At 44.0% G+C, this 21401-nt stretch overlaps 1 protein-coding gene across 1 annotated transcript in view; it reads left to right on the forward strand.

The window, feature by feature from the left end:
- Positions 1–6621: 6621 nt before the first annotated feature.
- Positions 6622–21401, forward strand: part of LOC132867691 (zinc finger protein 345-like) — a 52549-nt gene continuing 37769 nt past the window's right edge. The window contains exons 1-3 of the mRNA XM_060900702.1: positions 6622–7484; positions 16255–16426; positions 19784–20055. Coding sequence (XP_060756685.1) covers positions 7329–7484; positions 16255–16426; positions 19784–20055 — 600 coding nt within the window. The 5' untranslated portion in view covers positions 6622–7328. The remainder of the gene's footprint in view (positions 7485–16254; positions 16427–19783; positions 20056–21401) is intronic.

The following is a 21401-nucleotide window of genomic DNA, read 5'->3' on the forward strand; positions in this document are numbered from 1 at the left end:
CTGCTCTTGCCCTACACCCAATACCCTATATGGCATCCCCTGCCTCACAAAGGTAGCACATCCCCGTCCATTTCCTCCCATTCTGTCCCTCCTTACAGTTATATAATTAACCAAAACAAAGTCAAACCTGGGTTGAAGCCATGTTTCTTGGACACAAATAACATCTGGTTTTATGATCATACCATCTATATACTTTTTAAACTCTTGCCCATTTGCAAGCAAACTCCTTGCATTCCATTGAAGAATTAACATAATGTAAAAGATCAACCTGCGCCTCCCTCCGGATTTGCTGGTACTATACTAAGACCATCCCTCACCTCCTCCCATTTCAAGCCCACCATACCCAGATGCTGGATTGCTGCCTTTGTAATAATCTGAATTCTTTCAGTCTTCGATTTGACCTCCGCTGTTGCATTTATCACACCTGCAATAAATATGACCAGGTCTCTTTTCTCCTTCCATTCATATTCCTTTGTTTTAACAGATGCTAGCCCAACCCCCCCTATCTTTAGCTGCAGCCAAGTCCCCTCTGACATTTCTTCCGTCCTTTCTAGCCTGATCCACCTTTTTAACTGCTTCCGCATACATTATTTTGTTTTTCAACTTTACATTATGAATTTCAATCTCCCTTCTCATGACTTCGCATCCCCAATATGCTGCACTGTGCGCTCCTCCACAATTACAACACTTAGGACTCGTTCCCACATCACACTTCCGTATTCGTGAGCTCCCCCACATTTTGCGCATGTTTGCACCCCTTTACAAACTTTGGCAATATGATTGAATTTTTTGACATTTAAAGCATCTCATAGGCTTATGAATGAACTCCCTCACCTTATACCTCATGTACCCAAGATAAAGCTCAGTTGGTACTTCTCTAGTGCTAAACTGAATCAGAATTGATTCAGTCTCCTTTTTCTCAACTCCCCTGGTCAATCGAGTTGCACTCTGAACCGCTTCACACTTTTCTTTTAGATTCTTTACCAAATCGCTCATCTGCACTGACAGAGGAATGCCATATATCACACCTTTACTTCCCTCACTACCAACTCTCACCACTCGCACAACTTTTGCCTTCCCAACAACTTGCAACCTTTCAGCCTTCGGTATCTGTTCCTCAGACACACATCCAATTAATAAATTACCATCATCCAATATTCTGGCATTATTTATTGTCCCAACCTGGTTTTTAAGTATATTCGTCAGTTTTATTGGGTCCATATTTTTAACACCACCTCCTTCAAACCTCACAACAACAAAATAGCATTTCTCCCTCTCTCCCCCCTTGTCTCTAGTCATAGCCAATCTAAACCTTTTCCTCGATTGCCAGCTACCATCATCATCATCAATGCCATCCATACTAAAACACTCATCTCCCTGACTCTCCGCCATGGCAGAGCACTCATACAGGCCATCGGCCGACACCCTCACAGAGTTCTCCAAACACAACCTAGCCCTAACCTAAACAAACAACCAATCGAACAAACAGAAAACAAAATCCGCCTTTCTCTCTCTCGCCTCACTTCACCCCGGATCAATGAGTTGGCCGGTGAGTCCACTAAGGCCATCTCTGATCTCCTCCCATTTTAAACCCAACATACCCAGATGTTGAGTCGGTGCTTTGGCAATAATCTGAATTCTCTCTGTTTTGGACTTAACTTCAGCTGTTGCATTAATCACCCCTGCAATAAAGATAACTAGATCTCTCTTTTCCACCCATTCCTTTTTCTCCTTCTCTTTAACAATTTCTTGTCTCATCAACCATTCTTTATCTGTGGCTAATTCCCCTCTAATGCTTCTTCCATTAGTCCTTGACTGTTCCACCCTTTTAACTGCTTCTGCATAGATAACTTTGCTTTTCATTTTCACATTCTGAATTTCTGTCTCCCTTCTCATTACTTCACACCCCCAATAAGCTGCACTATGACGTCCTCCACAATTACAACATTTAGGAGTAGTTCCTTCTACACACTCTCCATAATCATGAGCCCCACCACATTTTGCACATCTTTTCTCCCCTTTACACATTTTAGCAACATGACCAAATTTTTGACACTTGAAACATCTCATTGGCTTGTGGGTGAATTCTCTCACACTGTATCTCATGTATCCAAAATAAAGCTCTGTAGGCATCTCTTTAGTACTAAACTGAATTAAAATCGACTCAGTTTCCACTTTCTCAAATCCCCTAGTTAACCGCTTTGCACTCTGAACAGCGTCACACCTTTCTTTTAGATGCCAAACTAGCTCCTTGATCTCCACTGACAAGGGAATCCCATAGATCACACCTTTACTCCCTTGATCACCAACTCTAACCACCTTCACTACCTTTGCTTTTCCAATAGCTTGCAACTTTTCAGCTCTCCCAGCTTGCTCTTCAGACGTACATCCTAGTAATAAATTGCCATCATTTAGAATCCTAGCATATTTAACCTCTCCAACCTGATTCGTAATTATTTTTGTCAGCTTTATTGGATCCATGTTTTTAACTCCACCATCTTCAAACCTCACAACAACATTCCATCTCTCCTCAGAACCTTTAACTCTCAGTCGTTTAGCTTTATGCATTTTCCTTAATTGCCAACTACAGGGATGTGATTTGGGGCTGGTGAAATTATCTGAAAATTTTAGCCGGGGGTCTGGGGGCCGCAGGCCCCCAGCTGGTCCAGGGCAGCGGCCTGGTGGGGGGACAAGGGGGGAAGCCCCCCGAAGCTCCTGGGTTCTGGGGTTTTCTGACTTAAAAATTGTACTAAAATGGCAAGCAAACACACAAGAAAAAAACTTGTCATGATTAACAAATTCAAGCCAATTTAATGGTCAACATGCAACTCTGACACACACACACACGCGCGCGCGCGCTCTCTCACTCTCTCTCACACCCCCCCCCCAAAGAACCAGCGCGAGCAGGGCCCGCTAGCCCCGCGCCTTGTGACGTAATTCGCCCCGAGGCGAGCCGCGGTTTTTCTCCAACCATTCCCAGCGGAACTTTTTTTTCACTATTCTGTCGATTTCTTTAACTCGATTTGCATCTTTACGCTCGATCATGGAGGCTGCCATCTTTCAACTCTTTGTACAGCTATCTAACAAGCGCGTTCATTGGTTGTTAGCGTGATGAGCCAATCACGTACCTCGTTTCATCTCATTGACGTAATTACGTCAATGAGATGAAACGAGGTACGTGATTGGCTCATCGCTCTGTAACAACCAATGAACGCGCTTGTTAGATAGCTGTACGTAAGCTCGCTTCAAACAAAGAGTTGAAAGATGGCAGCCTCCATGATCGAGGCGTAAAGATGCAAATCCGAGGCTGCCATCTTTCAAACAAAGTTGGAACGAATAGGATACGAATGTGGATGAGGGAAAAATCGGAAAAAAAAATGTTCTTCAAGTTTTGAGGTGAAAAAAGCGGAATTCCGCGAATTCGTGGAAAAATCACATCCCTGCAACTACCATCATCCCCATCTAAATCATCCATGCTCCAGCAATCCTCCTCTTCCTGACTACACGCCATGGTAGAGAATATTGTGCAAGTGTATCGTCTACCGGACCTATACAGGCCATCGGCCGATACTCCCACAAAATACCCCCTCCACTCAAACTACTATAATCCTAATAAGCAAAGAAAAGGAAAATAGAATGATGCTGTATTATGTAACACCACAAACTTTCCAAGAACTGCGATTGACACCAACCACCGCCCCGTCGAAGCAGCTCTCCAACCAGGAGGAAGCTTTCTGTATCTCGCCCTCCTCTTCCTCTAAATTGACGGTAGGCAATTATCCAACTTCCAGCGAGTGCAGCATCATTAGATGTGCCACCTACCATAGGGGAGTGTGTACAGAAGGGAACGCCTCTCTGCCTGTTTAGCCGTGCGTAAGGCGTAATTGATCGATCGCAAGTGGTTGGCGCGACGCAATGGGTAGCCTAGATCAGATAGATAAACTAGATTTTTTTTTTTCTAGCGTGAGAAATCGGAGGTAAGGCGTGTGAGCGTGTGAAGACAATCAAATGCGTGTGTTTCACGCTCATTGCATGAGAGTTGGCAGCCCAGTCTTAGATTCTGGCGTAAAGGCCAGAGGATTTTAAAAATCTAACTAGACTGGATGCAACTTTAGAATCCTTCAGTTGAAGCAGAACAGGGAGGGAAACAGTAGTAACACCCAAGCCGGACAAGTCGTTAAAAAACGTACATCTAGACTCACAAACTCGCACTTCCTGTCTCACGGAAACTGACTTGAGAAGGGTTCGTGATGGCTTTGCGACACCAGCGATGCATTTGCGGCTATTTTGAGAGAAATTTTGTCGCACTAATTTCTTGAACATGTTCAAAATATCAGTGATGAAGGAGCGACACTTTGCAACTCATGCGAGGAAATTGAGAAGCCCCGCGAATGTTTCAAGACACTTTTGAAACTCTCTCGCGCATGACGTTCGCAATTTGTCGCAGCCCAGTGAGATCCTGGCTTTTGGGTTGAGCTGGGATAGGCGTCCTCCACCCTGAAACTCCGCTCCAGTCCAGGTGGTGGCGGTAACGCGTCCAGTAGCTGCTTCTCCAACCGCCAGAAAACACTGGAGAAGAAAAAACCGCTGCTCGTCTGAGCCGCTTTAGCCCCTCGAGTTATAAAAATAAAAACACGTTATTGTGTCTGGCTCTGAGGATTTAAAACCCTGAGGTAAGTTAAACTGAAGGTGTGTGGTCGAATCCCAAATATATCTCCACTTTACTGTTTCAGGAACTCCGTTCAGTATGAAATAATGCCGTGTGCACCCTAGATAGTGCACTATTTATCCACTCAGGAGAGAGTTGTAGTTTGGCTAACCTGTTTAGTTGTATATTGAAAGTATTTAAATCTTCACTTCAAGTTTATTTCCATCACGGGTTGTTTTTTTTTCCTCTTTCTCTAAATTGCGACTTCCTCGCAATTCCAACTTTTTATTTCTCAAAATTTCAACTTGATTTCTCACAGACTTTTTTTTTTTCCCTCGGGGTTTTTATTTATTTTTTAAAATTATTATTGTTAAGCTAATCAGGCAGCCTCACCCCCTCTGTAGTGTGTTGAGAAGAAAGCTTTACACACTGAAAATGAAAATAGATGAAATCATAGGGGACTGTTTTAGGCATGGTTTCCCGAACCGGGAGGTCTGGGTAACACCAGACCATATCACAAGTGAAATATGGTCTAGAATCCGCCTATTGAATTTCTCGTAGGGGAGGTGTGGTGTACGATTGTCAACGGCCGTTTATTGGACGTTGTGAATGTCTCTCATTTGGCGTATATGTAGCCCATGGCCAATCATGGCAGTTGTACCCGGTGATGTAGTTAGAGCGACGAAGAGGCAACTCTTGATAGCATTTTCCTGCTCTGGACCAAGTTGTGCCGCAGAAATCCCGAGATCGCCTGCCTCCTTTACCTGGTCTTCCACCAAGGCAGTCAGTGGCGAGACTACCGCAACGACCAGGGTTTGGCTAAACCCCATCTGCTTAGCCACTAAGGGGCCTAGTTGGTAAATGAGACTTTTACCAAACCCTGTCGGTAGCAAGGCAAAGGCATCTGTCTTCGTGTCAACGAAAGACTGTAACGCCAAATGATGTTGTTTTTTTTTAAACAAACTTTCACTCTAAACTATTCAGAACAGTGTCTAAAGCTTGATCGAAAGTTTGGTTCGTATCGCTCGCCGCCATGTTAAATGTGATCCGTAAACAGTCCCAAATAAACTACAAGCTTCCGTTTGTCGAGTAGTACGCGTCACTGTCTTTCCACCCCTCCCCACTCTCTGATTGGCTCCCTAACTCAGGCGAGCCTTTAGACCATAGTTTCTATGCTGTCTTTTCAGATCGGAACGATTGTGCAAAGCAGCATGGGATTTCCCAGGCTACGAACCGGGAGGTCTTGTTGTTGGAAGAATCGTATGGTGTTGAGCTCGAAGCCTCTGATCCCTGGAGAGAGAGAACTGTGTCTAACAATTAGCTCTGGCAGCAATGAAACCTCTTACTTTAACTCAGGGCTGGTTTTATACGCAGGGCTTTATTAGGCACTGCAAACTCTTCTTCTTCTGCGTGTTTCTTCTTCTTAAACTTATTCATCTTCCGTACAAATTTCGATTTCGAATAACCCAATAACTGTACATCGCACACAGACAAACAATACATCAAAATGTGTGGCTCGATTGGACTCGCTGTGCTATTACTTTGTTCAGCATTCTATGATTTTTTTTTCGACGTAGTCGCGAAAAAATCACGCAAAATTTCCCATTCATTTCAATGGGAATAAATGAAGAAAAAATAGCACATTTTCAACGTTTTTCGAACATCCGCTGCTCTGGCATGCTTTCACCTAGAGACATGATTCAAACTTTAAAATGGAGACAAACTTCTCCTGTGTGGATCTGGCATTCAACTTTTTTGCTAGGTTCTATACTTTTTGATCAGTCACAGATCAATCCCCATGATAAATTCTGGAGAAATTCAGACTTTGTAATGGGTGTCTATGCAGTCGAGTTAGTGTACACAGCTTTTTTTAAAAAATGCTCTACATTTCTCATTAAAGCTGTGTTTTCAGCCACAAATTTCACTCTACCAGAGCATTTTTTAACATAGTTACTGTGAGACCAAATGGTCTCCCAGTGGCCAGATTTGGTCTCCGAGTCAATGCCAAACCAGCTTCACTGGGAGACCAAATTTTAAACCAAGTTATGTCTTATCATTTGGTTCAATCAGTTGCAATTAATTAACCAAGTACCATGTAAGTATACATTTAACAAGGAAAACGAAGATCTATGTTATAAGATATACACACAAGATCATGTTGGTTAAGAAAAACAAAACTAAAATTTGGTTACTGAGATGGCTGATGTCAGAATCCGATGTCATTACTGTGTAACTTTGAGTGTCTTTGACATAACACAAGGGCAAATACAGCCCCAATTACATACCGTATAACGGCGCCCAAATTACGGGCTTGTCAAAAGGCCCAAAATAGAAGAAAATATCCTGTTTCATAAGGGTGGAGAATCCAAAATATTTTTAAATTATGTCATTTTTTTGGCATATATATTTCAATTTGTTGTTCAGTCGCTTCATAACATGAAGTGAACATGAAATGCGTCTAGTGATTACCGTAAACCGTGTCTGAGTCTCTGACGTCTGAATGTCATAAAATATACTTTCTTTGTTTATGTTGTGAAATTCTCAACGATTCATGATAACACGTGGCTGTCGGTTTGTGATGCTGTTGATAGTATAGATTGACAAGTGGTCGTCATGCCGGGTCGTGGTAGACCTAAGACAACTGGTAAATCGCATAATAAGAACAGCAGTTCATATATTCATGGAAAACGCACAATCGATGGCATTATTAAGTCTACAGGCGGGGGAATGGGGAGGTTTATCACACGACAGAACAGTCAGAAGACATCAGACGATATTGTTGACAAGGTCGAGGTCATTGACTTGTCGTCTGCAACAGCTGCCTTACAGTTGCCAGGTACGCTATGGATTTTTATTACATATTTTATGTGAGACTTTTATGTAATCTGCTTTGTACCAGCTTATTTTTAAACTTAAGTGAAAATTATTTTTATCCCATTTATGCCCAAATTAATTTATACCAAATTATATTGGAAGTTGAATTGAAATAGATGTGCGCCCAAATAGATGCTGTGATCATAATTAGGCTTACAAAATATTTTTATCTTTTTTATTTATTCAGAATGTTGGAGAAAACCTTTGACTTTTTAGATACAGCACTACTTTATACTTGCACATGATTATGTAATTTATATTATTTTTATTGCTCGATATATTTATAATTGGTTAAAAAAATTACAAAAAAATGATACGTCAAAAATTTTCGGCACGCTACGCGCGAAAATAGTAAAAAAAAAAAGTTTAAGCTCGCCATGGTGCCCAAATTAAAAACCTGTCTTTGCCCCTGTAACATTTGTGCTTGGTAATTGCTCTTGATAGCTGTGTAGTCACTCACTACGTTTACATGCACATAGAGAGAATCGAATTTCTGCCGTTGCTCGACTGAAATCGAAGTTCAAAATGCCATGTATACACCTTAATTCGGCTGAAATTGAACCGAACTTGATTTCTCGGAATCGAGCTACACGACCTAGTTTATGCGATTTCTGCCGAGCTACTTTGTGCATGTATACCCTATCGAGCTAGTTGTCGAGCTACTTCCGGAAGTGACAAGTGACGAGACCACAAGCGGGAAACACAACAGCCTCGGTCGGCATGACAACAGTAGTAGCGAGCAGCAGAAGAGGTCAGGAGGAACAAATGAAGAAGAGAAAATGTGGATGTAGAGCTCTCTGAAGTGTGGGTGGAGCACAGAGGACGGCAGGACAAAGCTTCTGGTACTAATAGGCTTTTTATTGTCAGACTTTTCAGTTTAACAGCCTACTTTTATTCTTGAGAGAAGCACGCACGCGCGCAGTGTTCTAGTCCTGGGATGAGCTTTCCCCTCTGCTCTCCCTCTGCCTCCTTAAATAGGGCGTGGTTACTGGGAAGACACACAAACACAGGTTAATTACCGTCGGGTGTACCGTTATTCTGCCACTCACCTTCCCTGGCTCCGCCCTCCTGTCACAGACCGGCGCTTGACCACGCCCCCACCGCCACAGGCAAGCAGAAACGTGCACTTCTGGAGCAATGAGGAGAAAGAGTTCATGCTCATTCAGCTTAAGGAGTTGAATATATTAAAATTCATGGACGGGAGAAAAACGCGCAATGGAGAACACAGAACTGATAACTTTGTTTACACTCTTGAATAGCTCTTCTTCATGACGACAACTGGAAGTGTACCAACACGATGGGGCGTGTAGCGCCACCTGTGGCTTGGGTGCACAATGCACCTCACACAATAGCCCGATTTCATTGTGTGCATGTAGGATTGGATTTCTCTGGCACCCTGCTGGGACCTTCAGCTCGATTACCGACAGCAGCTCGATTTGGATGTGCATGTAAACGTAGTCACTGTAGTGTGTTTGTCTGTATGGTGATTGGTGAACCATTTTGCATCACAGAATATGCCGCAGCGGTGCAGCCGCATGGACTCTGGGGCCTGTGATTGTATTGCCCAGACCAGTTGGTCTCCTAGTGGAAAATCCTTAAAAAATGCTCTGCACTCTACACACACAATTTTCTCAAAAGTTGGAGTCACACTTGTCTTGATTCACACGATGTGTCTACCTAAACGATAGGATTTACAGTTTTCGCACAAGAAGCCTCAAAGTGACAGGTTCACAGCCCAACTGCTCCATTGACTCCCATTATAATCCCGACAGTGCTTTTACTACAAAATCAGAAATGTCAGTTGTTTTCAACTCGCTCTGTTGTCCACATTTTTTACACTAGGGACAAAAAATTACATCAATGTGTTCATGAGAGCCTTGTAGCGCTCAATATGAAAGAATTTTGTGAATACCTCCTTTCATTTTCGTGTAAATCGTTGTTGTTCGAGAAGAAGGAAATCTGAGAAAAAGCTCTCTCTGCCTGTAATCTTATGTCTCTGCCTCGACCTGTGCACCGTCACCAAGGCAACCAGCTCCAGTCAGGGAGCAGATGGGGGAGGGGCTGCTCTCTCTCTCTCTCTCTGTCTCTCAAACACACACATGATCATAGCATCGGAGCGTCATAGCAAGTCATACATTCACACAGTACAGTACAACTCCTGCAATAGCGACTGCTACGCCCACTGCATCACTCTCACGATTTCCGGATCATAATTACACGACTGCCAGATCATAATTACAGTAAACTAGTAAATACAGTAAAGGAAAAACTTGAGACTGAAAGGTTTTAACAGTCATCCAAATGACTGAACGTAAACATTGCTACAGTAACATACTAGCTACTATGTTGTTGACATTAGCTAGTGCTAACAGCTAGCTGCTAGTACACTGCTACAACACAGACACCGACCCTAATAATACAGTTCTTGGTCATTGCCTGGTAACAGCAAATTTATAACGGGCCATGTCTCAACAGACTAAGAAGTTATTTCAATGACATTTAATAACATTTTGTTTATCCTGAGGACCGAAAGTAAATGAAAATGTGAACAAACCTTAGCTGTAATAAGATGGCGACCATCGGCTCCAGGGACGACCCACTGATGTAGGCATGTTACCCAGCCTGACACAAAATATTTGTAGGCATCCAAACTCTTATACACTTTCAGATCAATACCTGTGTATGGCGATGGGTTTTTAACGACATAGGTATACAGATCATGTGGGCCGAAGTCAGGTAAAGACGAGGGCTTCGTGTCCTTCCGTACGTCAGTGAAAAATCCTGGTGGAAGCAGGTAAACGTCGTTCTCTAAGCCTGCTAACCTCAATTTTTGCAAATACCTCTCCCTCTGCTCGCGCTGTAAATGCCCTACGTTGCTGGATAGTGAAGGTGTTTTCTGCATCTCGCTCCTTTTTCTTTTATGTTTTTCGTTTGTCGCCTTCCTCGCATTCAAACTGATTCGAGCTGTGACGTCCAAAATGGCAGCCTAACGATGCATGAGGGTCTAATTCATGCCGTGACGGCACTTTTTTCCCACTAGTTCCATATCATGCGAATTCCCTTTACTGTCTATCTGCGCATCTCAGAATGACACAGGACAATGGGCGAACTAGATTTTTTTTTTTCCCCAGCCACGGTATGCCGGAAATCCGGCGCGGCGCCGGAATGCTATCACCCCTAGGTCACGTGGGTGAAAAACCTCAATATCCCTTTGTTAAATCCAGTGTTGAATAAAAGTGAGCAGCATCTAACCGATCAAGCAACTCATCAATGCAAGGCATTGGGTATGTGTCGAATTTAGACACCACGTTGACTTTTTTCTATAGTTTACAAAGAACCGGACCGATCTATCAGTCTTGGGTACCAGGACCGCCGGGCTGCTCCAGTCACTGTGTGACTCCTCAATCACAGACGCGGAAGGAGAATACAGGAGGACACCACTGGTGCGGTGGGCCAGCTGTGGGGAGCCGGCCAGCTGTGGGGAGCCAGCCCCCTTCTCTGTCGTGGGGGAATGGGGTGGGGACGGGAAGAGAAGGGAGAAGAGGCGACCCATCCGCCTGCTGTCGGAACCGGCATCAGATGGCCCTCCACCAACCTGATGGCTTGCTCCAGGGACGCTGAGCGATGATGCTGGACCCAGTCTGCCGTTCCTTCCGGAAGTTGAGCGATAAACTGTTCCAGTGTCACCAGATCGATGATCCTGTTGGTGTCATGGTCTTCCACCCTCAGCCGCTATTGGTCGAATGCTGGCAGTTTGGCTGGCTGACCTCTTCCAACGTCCATGTCCAGAAGCACTGGCTATGTTGTTCCGGAGAGTGGCCGACACACTGCAGGATGACTCTCTTCAGGTCGGTGTATATGAGCTGGCTGCCGGCAGCGAGCTGCTGTGTGGCTGGCTGTGCCTCGCCAGTCAGGAGTGGAAGTAGGCATGCTGCGCGCTGCTCAACTGGCCACCCCCACACTTTGGCTGCTGGCTCGAAGTGAGCAATTAAAGCCTTCCGGATCGTTGTACGGGCCCATCTTTGTGAGGGTGCTGTGGGGAGGGTCCGCTGCGGTCGAGGTCCCCGACAACACAAGCAGATGCCGGAACGCTTGGCGATCTTCCTGCTGGGCCAGTATCAAGGCTTCAAAGCATTGCTCTTGTTCCTTCCGGAGGGCGGTCAGCGCTTGATTCTGGTTCTGCTGGGCAGTAGCGAGGGCATGGATGAGATCCTTCAATGGGGAAGACTTCATGTCGTGGTTCCCTTCTGTACTCCCGGGTTTCGGCACCACTCTAATACGTCCCTCATGTGGGTGGAGTACAGAAGCATGGCAGGCGAGAGATGACGCTCACACACACCTTTTTTGTGTTGTTTTTCAGCTTTAACGTCCATTTAGGTACACAGACGTGTGCGTACACAGAGTTGTGTTTTGGTCTGGGGAAATCTCTTCTCTCTGCTCTCTCCCTCTTTTTCTGTTCTCCACAGTAGAGGTCTGCGGGGGTCGGATTTTTCAGTCCCGCTCGCTAGAGCTGTGGTCAAAAAATCGATCCACGATTTGATATCGATTCACGCGAAAAAAAAAAACACGATATCGATCCAACAACATGTGAATCGATTTCTTCCAGGTGCCTATAACACTATTTTCTCGAACGCGCAAGGGACTATTTTCTCCAACGCGCAAGGAGCACTATAAAAGCGGGTGCCGGCAAAACGAAACTTATAAAGAAAACAAGAAGATGGACGAAGCTGCCCGGTTAAAAACACCGCCGGGGATGAAGTCGGATGTGTGGAAACACTTCGGCTTCAAACGGTATGAGGACAGAGACGAACTGGACAAAACGAATGCAGTTTGCAAGTTGTGCCAAATAGAAGTAAAATATCTGGGCAATACCACCAATCTAAAGAAACCATTTATCCAGGCACCACCCCGAGACAGCTAGTGCTAAACCTGACGCGAAGCAGACGGCACTTGAAAATGCATTTGGTGTGAAATTTCCCCCACAGTCTAATGCCGCTTTTCCACTACAAACGCGGCTGAGCCGTGCCGTGCCGAGTCGAGCTGAGCGGGGCTGTTGGAGTTGCATTTCGACTACAACCGCGCTGAACCGTGCTGGCTGGAAGTGGGTGGACACATTGGGTGGAGTTAGCGAAAGTGGGTGGACGTCATGTGATGTCGTTAAGCAGCGCAAACAGTGACATCAGTGACAGTGGCGGAACAAGTCAGAGCCGGGCCGGGGGCGGGGCAAATGACCGGGCCCTTTATTAAAGCTTATCATAACATCATTTTAGGCTACAAAATGTCCACAACTGCGGTGTTTACCAATTTCAACACTACCGGGTGCAACTATGTTATTTAGTACATTAAGTCCTTCAAACGAACATGTAACTCAGAAACAAAAAACATTAGGATACTGTACATGGCTCATAATAAAACATCAATAGCCTATACTGCGCACATTATTTGAAGGGCATACGAATGAGCGCTCAGAGGTTGCAACGGTGACAGGAAGAGTCAGAAATAAAAGGAGGGCGGTGCAAACCTCACTGAATGCACTGTGTTTACCAATTTCAACACTACGGGGTGCAACTATGTTATTTTGTACATTAAGTCCTTCAAACGAACATGTAACTCAGAAACAAAAAAACATTCGGCGACATACTGTACATGGCTCATAATAAAACATCAATAGCCTACTGCGCGCATTATTTGAAGGGCATACGACGAGCCTTGCGCTCCGCGAACTCGTCCACGATGCTCTGTATGTCACTGATTCAGTGATCTTTTAAGCAGTAGTCTCACGACCCGAATAGTAAACAATAAACATGGAGTCGTTAGTGTTGCTGGTCTTGGTGCTGTGGCTTGTTGTCACCGACAACGCGGACAGATACTGGCAAGAGCGTATAGATGAGGCGAGGCGCATAAGGCTTCAGGAATTCTCGTAATTCGTAATTATTCTTCTTCCGGGTTTGCGGTGTTTACAGATCCCAGCGCGCTCATGGGGCGTGTGTGGGCATGTGAGGACACGCCTCCTCACCAATCAGTGCACAGGGGAGTGTCTGCTCACGCCCCCAACCTCACTCGGCACGGCTTGGCTCGCTTCAGCCCCACTCCAAAACGGTGCGAGTTTTAGGGGCTAAGCAGGGCTGAAACGAGCTGAGTCGTGCTGGTTTTTGGTAGTCGAAACGCGAGCCGTGTCGGGCTGAAGCGAGCTGAAGTGAGCTGAAAAAGGGTAGTGGAAAAGGGCCATATGCGTGCTATGAGCCTTACAGAGGGAGTCGGGATCTTTATTTGTAAAGACCTCCGCCCCTACAGCGTAGTCGAAAATGCTGGGTTTAGGCTACTAGTAAAGAGGTTAGAGCCACGCTACGTCTTGCCCAGCCGAAAACATCTAAGCGAGACAGTAATTTCTTGACTGATGAGCTATTTTTTTTTTTTTTGTGTTCAGAAACCCAGACCTGGGTATGTTATTTAACTAAAAGAGGGCCACCAAATGTCATAGTTTGTTACACTCTGAGACTTATCAGTCAAACATAATTTCTTGACTGATGAGCTATTTTTTTTGTGGTCAGAAACCCAGACCTGGGTATGTTATTTAACTAAAAGAGGGCCACCAAATGTCATAATTTTGATTTAGACTTCAAATAAAACCTGGATATGTTTCATTCCAAAATAAATAAGCTTTCTTTCAAACTTGAACTCTTGTCTCTCTGTGTGTCCCTCTTACACATACACAGATACAAGCACAAACAGACATGGAGCTGTTTGTCAATAGGGTCAGTTTTTATTTAAAAGTTTTAAAGTGACAATACAGCAATATGTACATGAATCGATATCTGATCGAATCGGATCGTGACCTAATGAATCGAAATCGAATCGATCCAGGAAATCCCGAACGATTCCCAGCCCTACCGCCCGCGCCCGCATTGTGCAGTCCCACTCCCGCCCGCGCCCGCAAAGAATTATGATTTTCAGTCCCGCTCCTGCCCGCGCCTGCCATATTTTGTCCCGCTCCCGCCCGCAAATCCCGCATGATGCAGATGTTCGCGTTATTTCTCAGGAAAGTTCTTGTCTTGACACAGCGTGATGGTGCCCCGCCCCCTACTTTGAGTGGATTTGAGCATAAATATCTACAGCTCACGTTTGTTATTTACCTTGTTTCTGAATTCAGCATGTAGTGTCTCTAATAATAATAATTAGTGCTGTCAAGTAATTAAAATATTTAATAGCAAATCGCACATTTGTCACATGAGAAACCATTGTAATTCTCTGATCAGCATAAAGTGAATGGGCTTGCTTTGTACCAATGTTTTTTTTTTTGTTTTTTTTTTTTTATATTGCAAAGCAGAGCTAGCAAGAGAACCATGAGTGAACAACTCTAATCAGAGAGACAGGTTACACAGTGACGGTAGGCTTGACTCAATGCTATCCAAGAAATCCTTCCTGTAATATGCAAATTTGGCCGCCTCTGATTGGACAGCCAAATTTGCATATTACAGGAAGAATTTCTGGGATAGCATTGAGTCAAGCCTACCGTCACTGTGTAACCTGTCTCTCTGATTAGAGTTGTAGACTAACTCAAACAGTAAATCACTTTACTCATGGTTCTCTTGCTAGCTGGGTGTGAACGGCGAGTCATTAGAGTTATCAAAGGATTTCCCGTTAGCGTGATCAATGGCAAATTTAGGCATCTTAAAATGTTTTTATTAATGCCAAATAAAATATCCAGCACAAATTATATATGATAGATATAAATTAATAATTTATAAATTTTATTTCAAACACATTTTTAGTTAGCGGGACTGCAGCTTATCACCGCTCCCGCCCGTGCCCGCATATGTGCGCTCCCGCCCGTGCCCGCATATGTGCACTCCCGCTCCCGCCCATGTGCACTCCCGCTCCCACCCGTGCCCGCATATGTGCACTTCCGGTCCCGCCCGCGCCTGCAATGAGCTTTCAAAATTTGTCCCGCGCCGCATTGCTTTGCGGTGGGTCCCGCGAGTCCCGCGGGAGTGCAGGGCTCTACTCCAGTCACTGCAACAAACACACACACACTTAATTGGCAACAGGTGCATTGACTTTGCCACTCACCTTCCCTGGCCCCGCCCTACATTCACAAACTGACATTAAGCCACGCCCCCACTGCCACAAATGCATTTGAAGTTCTTCATACTAACTGTCCAGGTTTTTGTGTCATACTGAGATAATCATTATAAAGAATCACGATGCCTTCTCTGCCAGTTAGACGAGGCTGGTGTATATAACTGCAACCAGGAGGACTAGTTTCATTTAATGCTACAGACTCCTTTGGTTTAATCCATGTTTCTGTTTAAACACAGTACATTAAACTGCTGATCAGTAAGAAGTTCATTAACAGTTCGTGCTTCAGACATAAGAGAGTACATATTTAAGTCTTAGCTTTTACAGTAGGTCAAAGGTGCTGGCAGCGGCTGTACAGTCAGTATGATCTAATTTTATATTAATTAGATTATTAGAACAAACTGAGTATTTCTACTTTTTTGTATAGCTCGGGGAACAGGCACAGTCTCAATGTAATGAAACCTGTGTGATGACTCTGTGCAGGTAGCAGACACAGTTTAGCCTGTCCGTCTGCTCCCTGGCCTTGGCTCTGGATTGTCGTGGATTAACTAGGCCTGTTCTGAGACTATGAGCTATGCTGCGAGAAATGAGAGCAGCATCTTCCTGAGTGGGATGGATACCATCCTGCCCTAACAGATTTGTTTGATTTTTAGCTGTGTGAGGACATGAAAACAGAGACATCCATGGATGGAGAGACCTCAGAAGCCTGTGTGAAGAAAGAGGAGACGCTGGAGCTGAATATCTACAGCTATGGAGACGATCTCGACAACCCACCTGAAGGTCTCTCCATTAAAGTGGAAGATCCTGATGATAAAGACTATCTCTGTAAGACATTAGGCCACTCTGGCGCTCAGTAACACTCGCTGTTTATTCTACCCTGCACACTATCTGGTGCACTAAAAGTTCAATACAGTACATTTGGCATGTAGCCTCAGTCTCTCTTATAATTTTAATCAACAAATTGACATTGAAATTTAGATTTTTTATTGATTAAAGTATGAACTTTGTTTACAGAGCGTGTAACATGGTAGCGAGGAGTGAGAGAAACTTTATTTGTTTATTTATTTAAAATACTTTAGTCGTTATAAACCGAGGATGTTAACCTGAACAAAAAAAGCATGGAATATCACATGATGGGTGTGTATTAAAAAAATCTATGCTGCATGGTTTTATTTTCATGTTACAGCATGGCCCAAAATGTATGATTCCCCTCAAACCATAGTGATTTGCTTGTTATTGCAATTTTGAATTTATTAATGAATGACACATTCAATGTTTAATTTGTTTCTGTTTACATTTAATGTGGCATAATGTCTGTCATTCTCTCCAGCCACTCCTGTGTTTTATTCTGAGACAAAAAAATATATGTGGGATGTCGTGTGACTGAGAAACCAGAAAGCACAAAGTCCTCTGTCCTGAAGACTCTTCCATCTTGGGAAACTTACTGACTGATACCTGGGTCTCCTTCCATAAATGTTAAATAAATGTGTCGTAACGTCTTCACCACATTAGAAGATTATAGGTTTTTCCCCCCTCTTTCTTCCACCCATTTGTCGTCCAGTGTGGTCACCTGCTAGTATCCACCCACTAGCCAGGTCTCTCTAACCATGTGAGTGAAGGCTAACACGTACTTCCTCCAAGACATGTAAAGCCATCAAACTCCTCTTTTTCAATTGCAGCTCATGCTGTGTCACATGATAGCAAAATACACCTGGAGGACAGTGTTATGTGCTCTGTTCCCCACATGCATAAGCTCGCAGAAGATCCCAACCAGCTGTGATTTAATAGGGGACAGAAAGTATGCCCCTCATTACGCCTCTGGAATGGAATGTTCAATAAGAGACAGTGGCTGTGAGAGACAGGAGTCCAAATATACGGATTTTGGGGCATCACAGTGGTGCAGCTCCGGGGTCCTGGATTCGATTTTAAGCTCTGGTTGCTGTCTGTGTGAAGTTTTGCAAGTTCTCCTCCCCGTTGGACTATTTATTTATTTACTTTCTTACTTGCTGTGTGGACAGAAGAAGAAGAAACTTTTTATTTGTCACATGCACACTTCAAGTACAGTGAAATTCATCCTCTGCATTTAACCCATCTGAAGCAGTGAACACACACGCGTGCGCACACACCCAGAGCAGTGGGCAGCCACACCAGAGTGCCCGGGGAGCAGTCAGGGGTGATTTTCATAACAAATTTGGGAAATTCTGTTCCCCAGAAGATAAGCAAACAAGTAGCTGAATTTAAAACAACCCTGCCCAGGCAAGTCCTATGAGAATACTGTAAATACGTCATGCAGTGCCACAGTCATATGAACATTCGTTTTATTTTGCCCTGCAAGCTTCGTATCTGACCATTTGTTTACTCCCACAAGGAAGTAAAAAAAAAAAAAACCTCATACTCGTATACAGTGCTGGCACAAAATAAGGCAATGCCTAGGAAAAGATCGATTTTGCATACTTAATCCGTGCAAATGACATCAGAATCTGCACTGAAGGCAACTGAAATACATTATGAAGATACAGAGACACATTTTAACCACAATTTTATACTTTACCCATGAAAATACTAGCAGTTTTGGCCATCGTTGTGTGATAAACATCATAAAAATATTGGAAATAGTATCTCTTTTTGTTTAGTTTAGCCCCAAAAACCACCTTAATCACTCCTTGTTGGGCAATCCTACCATGATATGCTAATTATTCCACAGGTGAAAACCATTAACTAAATCATGTGGTCTCTACAAATAATTCATTAGAAAAAGTATTTATCCTCTGACTACAGCCAGGCAACAGGCAGAAATGGCATCAGAGAGAGAAACTACAGAAGAGCAGCGTATTAGGATGAAAGTTTTGCGGGAGGAGGGCCATTCATAATGAGCCATAGCAAAGAAACTGCATGTGACCCACAGTGCTGTCTGGAAATGCCTCAAGCATCACCAGAAGACTGGGAACTTCAAGAACATTTCAGGCAGAGGAAGGAAGAAAAAGTTGACTAAAGCTGATGTCCAGTACCTCAAGACTCCATCCCTACGAGAGAGGAAGAAATCCAGCAAGGAACTGGCACAGGACCTCCAAGATGCTACAGGCAAGGATGTCTCCCCACACCTGGTTAGGAAGACACTCTCAGCAGAAGGCCTCAAAGGTCATGTGTCAGTGTGCAAAACTTTTGTTGAGAGGTGGAAATAAGCAGAAGAGATTTAACTGGGCAAAAATTCACAGGAGTTGGACTTCTGAGCAGTGGACAACGGTCATGTTCTCAGATGAGAAGAAATTTAGAATTATTTGGCAACGCTATGCAACAGTAAGTCAGGTGCAGAAAGGGAGAAAGATGCAAGGCAAACTGTATTTCTCCCACAGTAAAACATGGCGGAGGGGTCCTGCAAGTATGGGGAGCCATCACCTACAATGGAGCTGGTCATCTCTACAAACTAGATGGGACCCTCACTGCTGACAAGTACAGACAAATCCTTATCCATCATGCTGTGCCTTCTGGAAGAGCTCTCATTGGCAACAACTTTATCTTCCAGTAAGATAATGACCCAAAACACACAGCTGGGATGGTTAAACAGTATTTACAAAACAAAGAACAAGATGTCAGCTTGACAATTCTTGATTGGCCAGCCCAAAGTCCTGACATGAATATAATTGAGCAAGTCTGGAACTACATGGAGCGAGAGAAGGTGAAAAGGGCTCCTTTAAACCTGCCACAGCTCTGGGAAATGTTGCAAGACATATGGAGATCAATTCCACTTGATTTTATTCATAAACTTTATGATGGCATGCCTGATCGTGTCAGTGCACTTCAGTGTCAAGGGGTTCCATACCAAATATTGATAATATTTTAGAATGATTTACTCTGGTTACTTGTAACATTTGTTTGTTATGATGAAAATGTTTAGTTTATTAAGAGAACTTGAGAACAAAAGGTCAAATTGTGGTGTTTTGTCATTTTGGTAGGTGTTTCCATATTTTTTGCCAATACTGGTACTTTGTTGTGTCCTGTTTGATCCCAGTCCTGATGGACACCTCTAGTCTCAACCAGATGCTCAGTGAACCTTACTGGCAAGCTTTCTTAGGATAATCTTTATACAGTACTAATGTACCGTATATGGTCTTAGAGAGACACACACAGATTGCACACACATTTGGGCCTCATTTCTTCCTGTTGTGTTTTCTCTACTCCTAGACTGTGAAGTTTGCAAATCCTTTTTCCTCAACAAATGCGAGGTTCATGGACCACCCCTCTTCATCCCCGATACTCCTGTTCCCATGGGAGTCCCTGACCGAGCCAGACAAACCCTTCCTCCTGGGCTAGAAATCCAGAAGTCCAGTATTCCTGATGCAGGCCTGGGAGTGTTTAATAAGGGGGAGACTGTTCCAGTAGGTGCACACTTCGGCCCCTGCCAGGGAGAGCTGGTGAACCGAGAGGAAGCCAAGAACAGTGGAGACTCCTTGGTTGTGAGTTTGTCATAAATTTTATTATAAAGATTGTATATTTTTATGTAACAAAATATGATGACTAGATGAAGGTAGCTCCAATTAATATCAATTTCTTCTTGCAGATGATATGTGGAGTAGTGGTGTAAATCGCAAGTTTGAGCACAATGCGGTCCGACATCGGTTCTTTTAGCCAATGTGGTGGAACTTGTCTGTTAATAAAAATACTAGTAACACCTCAGTGCTCAAGTTGTCTGTGTCTATGCGTCAGCCCTGTGATGACCTGGCGACTTGTCCAGGGTGTACCCCGCCTTTCGCCCGTAGTCAGCTGGGATAGGCTCCAGCTTGCCTGCGACCCTATAGAACAGGATAAAGCGGCTAGAGATGATGAGATGAGACAGTATATACCCGGTGTGCTGTGAGAGAAAGTGAAGTGTGCTGTGGAATTTTGAGCAACCCCATGCATTTTCATGCAGGCTCATGAAATAATATATTTTTTAAATACAACAATGACTGTACTTTTTCATTAAAAATGTTTGTAGGTAGTCACTTTTTTTTTTAATGTAAATGGCCTTTAATTCCATTTTGAAAATAAATTTGGCTCCAGGGAGGAGGATTATTCATGTAGCGACCAGAAAAGGCAGTCGCTTTAGTTGTTGCCAGTTCCACGGAGCCTTGCCAGAGTGCAAAGGCTCATGGGGCTGTTAATGTTAAAGCTTGGAGAACATTAGGGGCTAAATAGCAATGAGCCACCTTGACCAAGACTCCTGCAGTAATTGACCACCTCTGTCCAGTATTTCTGATAGGCATGTATCTTGTAGTAAAATAAAACAACATCTAGAACCATGTTATGTACAGAGCATAGGATGTCACATAAGTCAATCAGTCCCTATACCAGTCCACCATCCCACCCTGCCTGAAGTCCTCTACCATCTTCCATTGCCAAAAAAAGACCATTAGCAGCCTGAATGACCACTAACCAGTGGCACTTACTTCCGTCATCATGAAGCACTTTGAGCAACTGGTTCAGACTTGCATCATCTCAAGTCCCCCACCCATGTTAGACACCAGTATACTTGTAGAGCTAATGGGTCTACAGAGGACGCCATAGCAACAACTCTCCACACTGCCCTCACTCACCTTGAGCAGCAGAAGAGCTATGCTAGGCTTTTCTTTGTGGACTTTAGCTCAGCATTCAACACCATTCTCCCTCACAGACTGGTGTCCAACCTGACAGACCTGAGACTGTCTTAATCCATCTGCCTCTGGATAAAGGACTTCCTGTCTGATGGCCTCAGCAATGGCTCCCCACTCTTCACCCTCTAGTCAAGTCAAGTTTATTTGAATAGCGCTTTTAACAATAGATA

The sequence above is a fragment of the Neoarius graeffei genome, chromosome 19, assembly GCF_027579695.1.
Source record: "Neoarius graeffei isolate fNeoGra1 chromosome 19, fNeoGra1.pri, whole genome shotgun sequence".
NCBI lineage: Eukaryota > Metazoa > Chordata > Actinopteri > Siluriformes > Ariidae > Neoarius > Neoarius graeffei.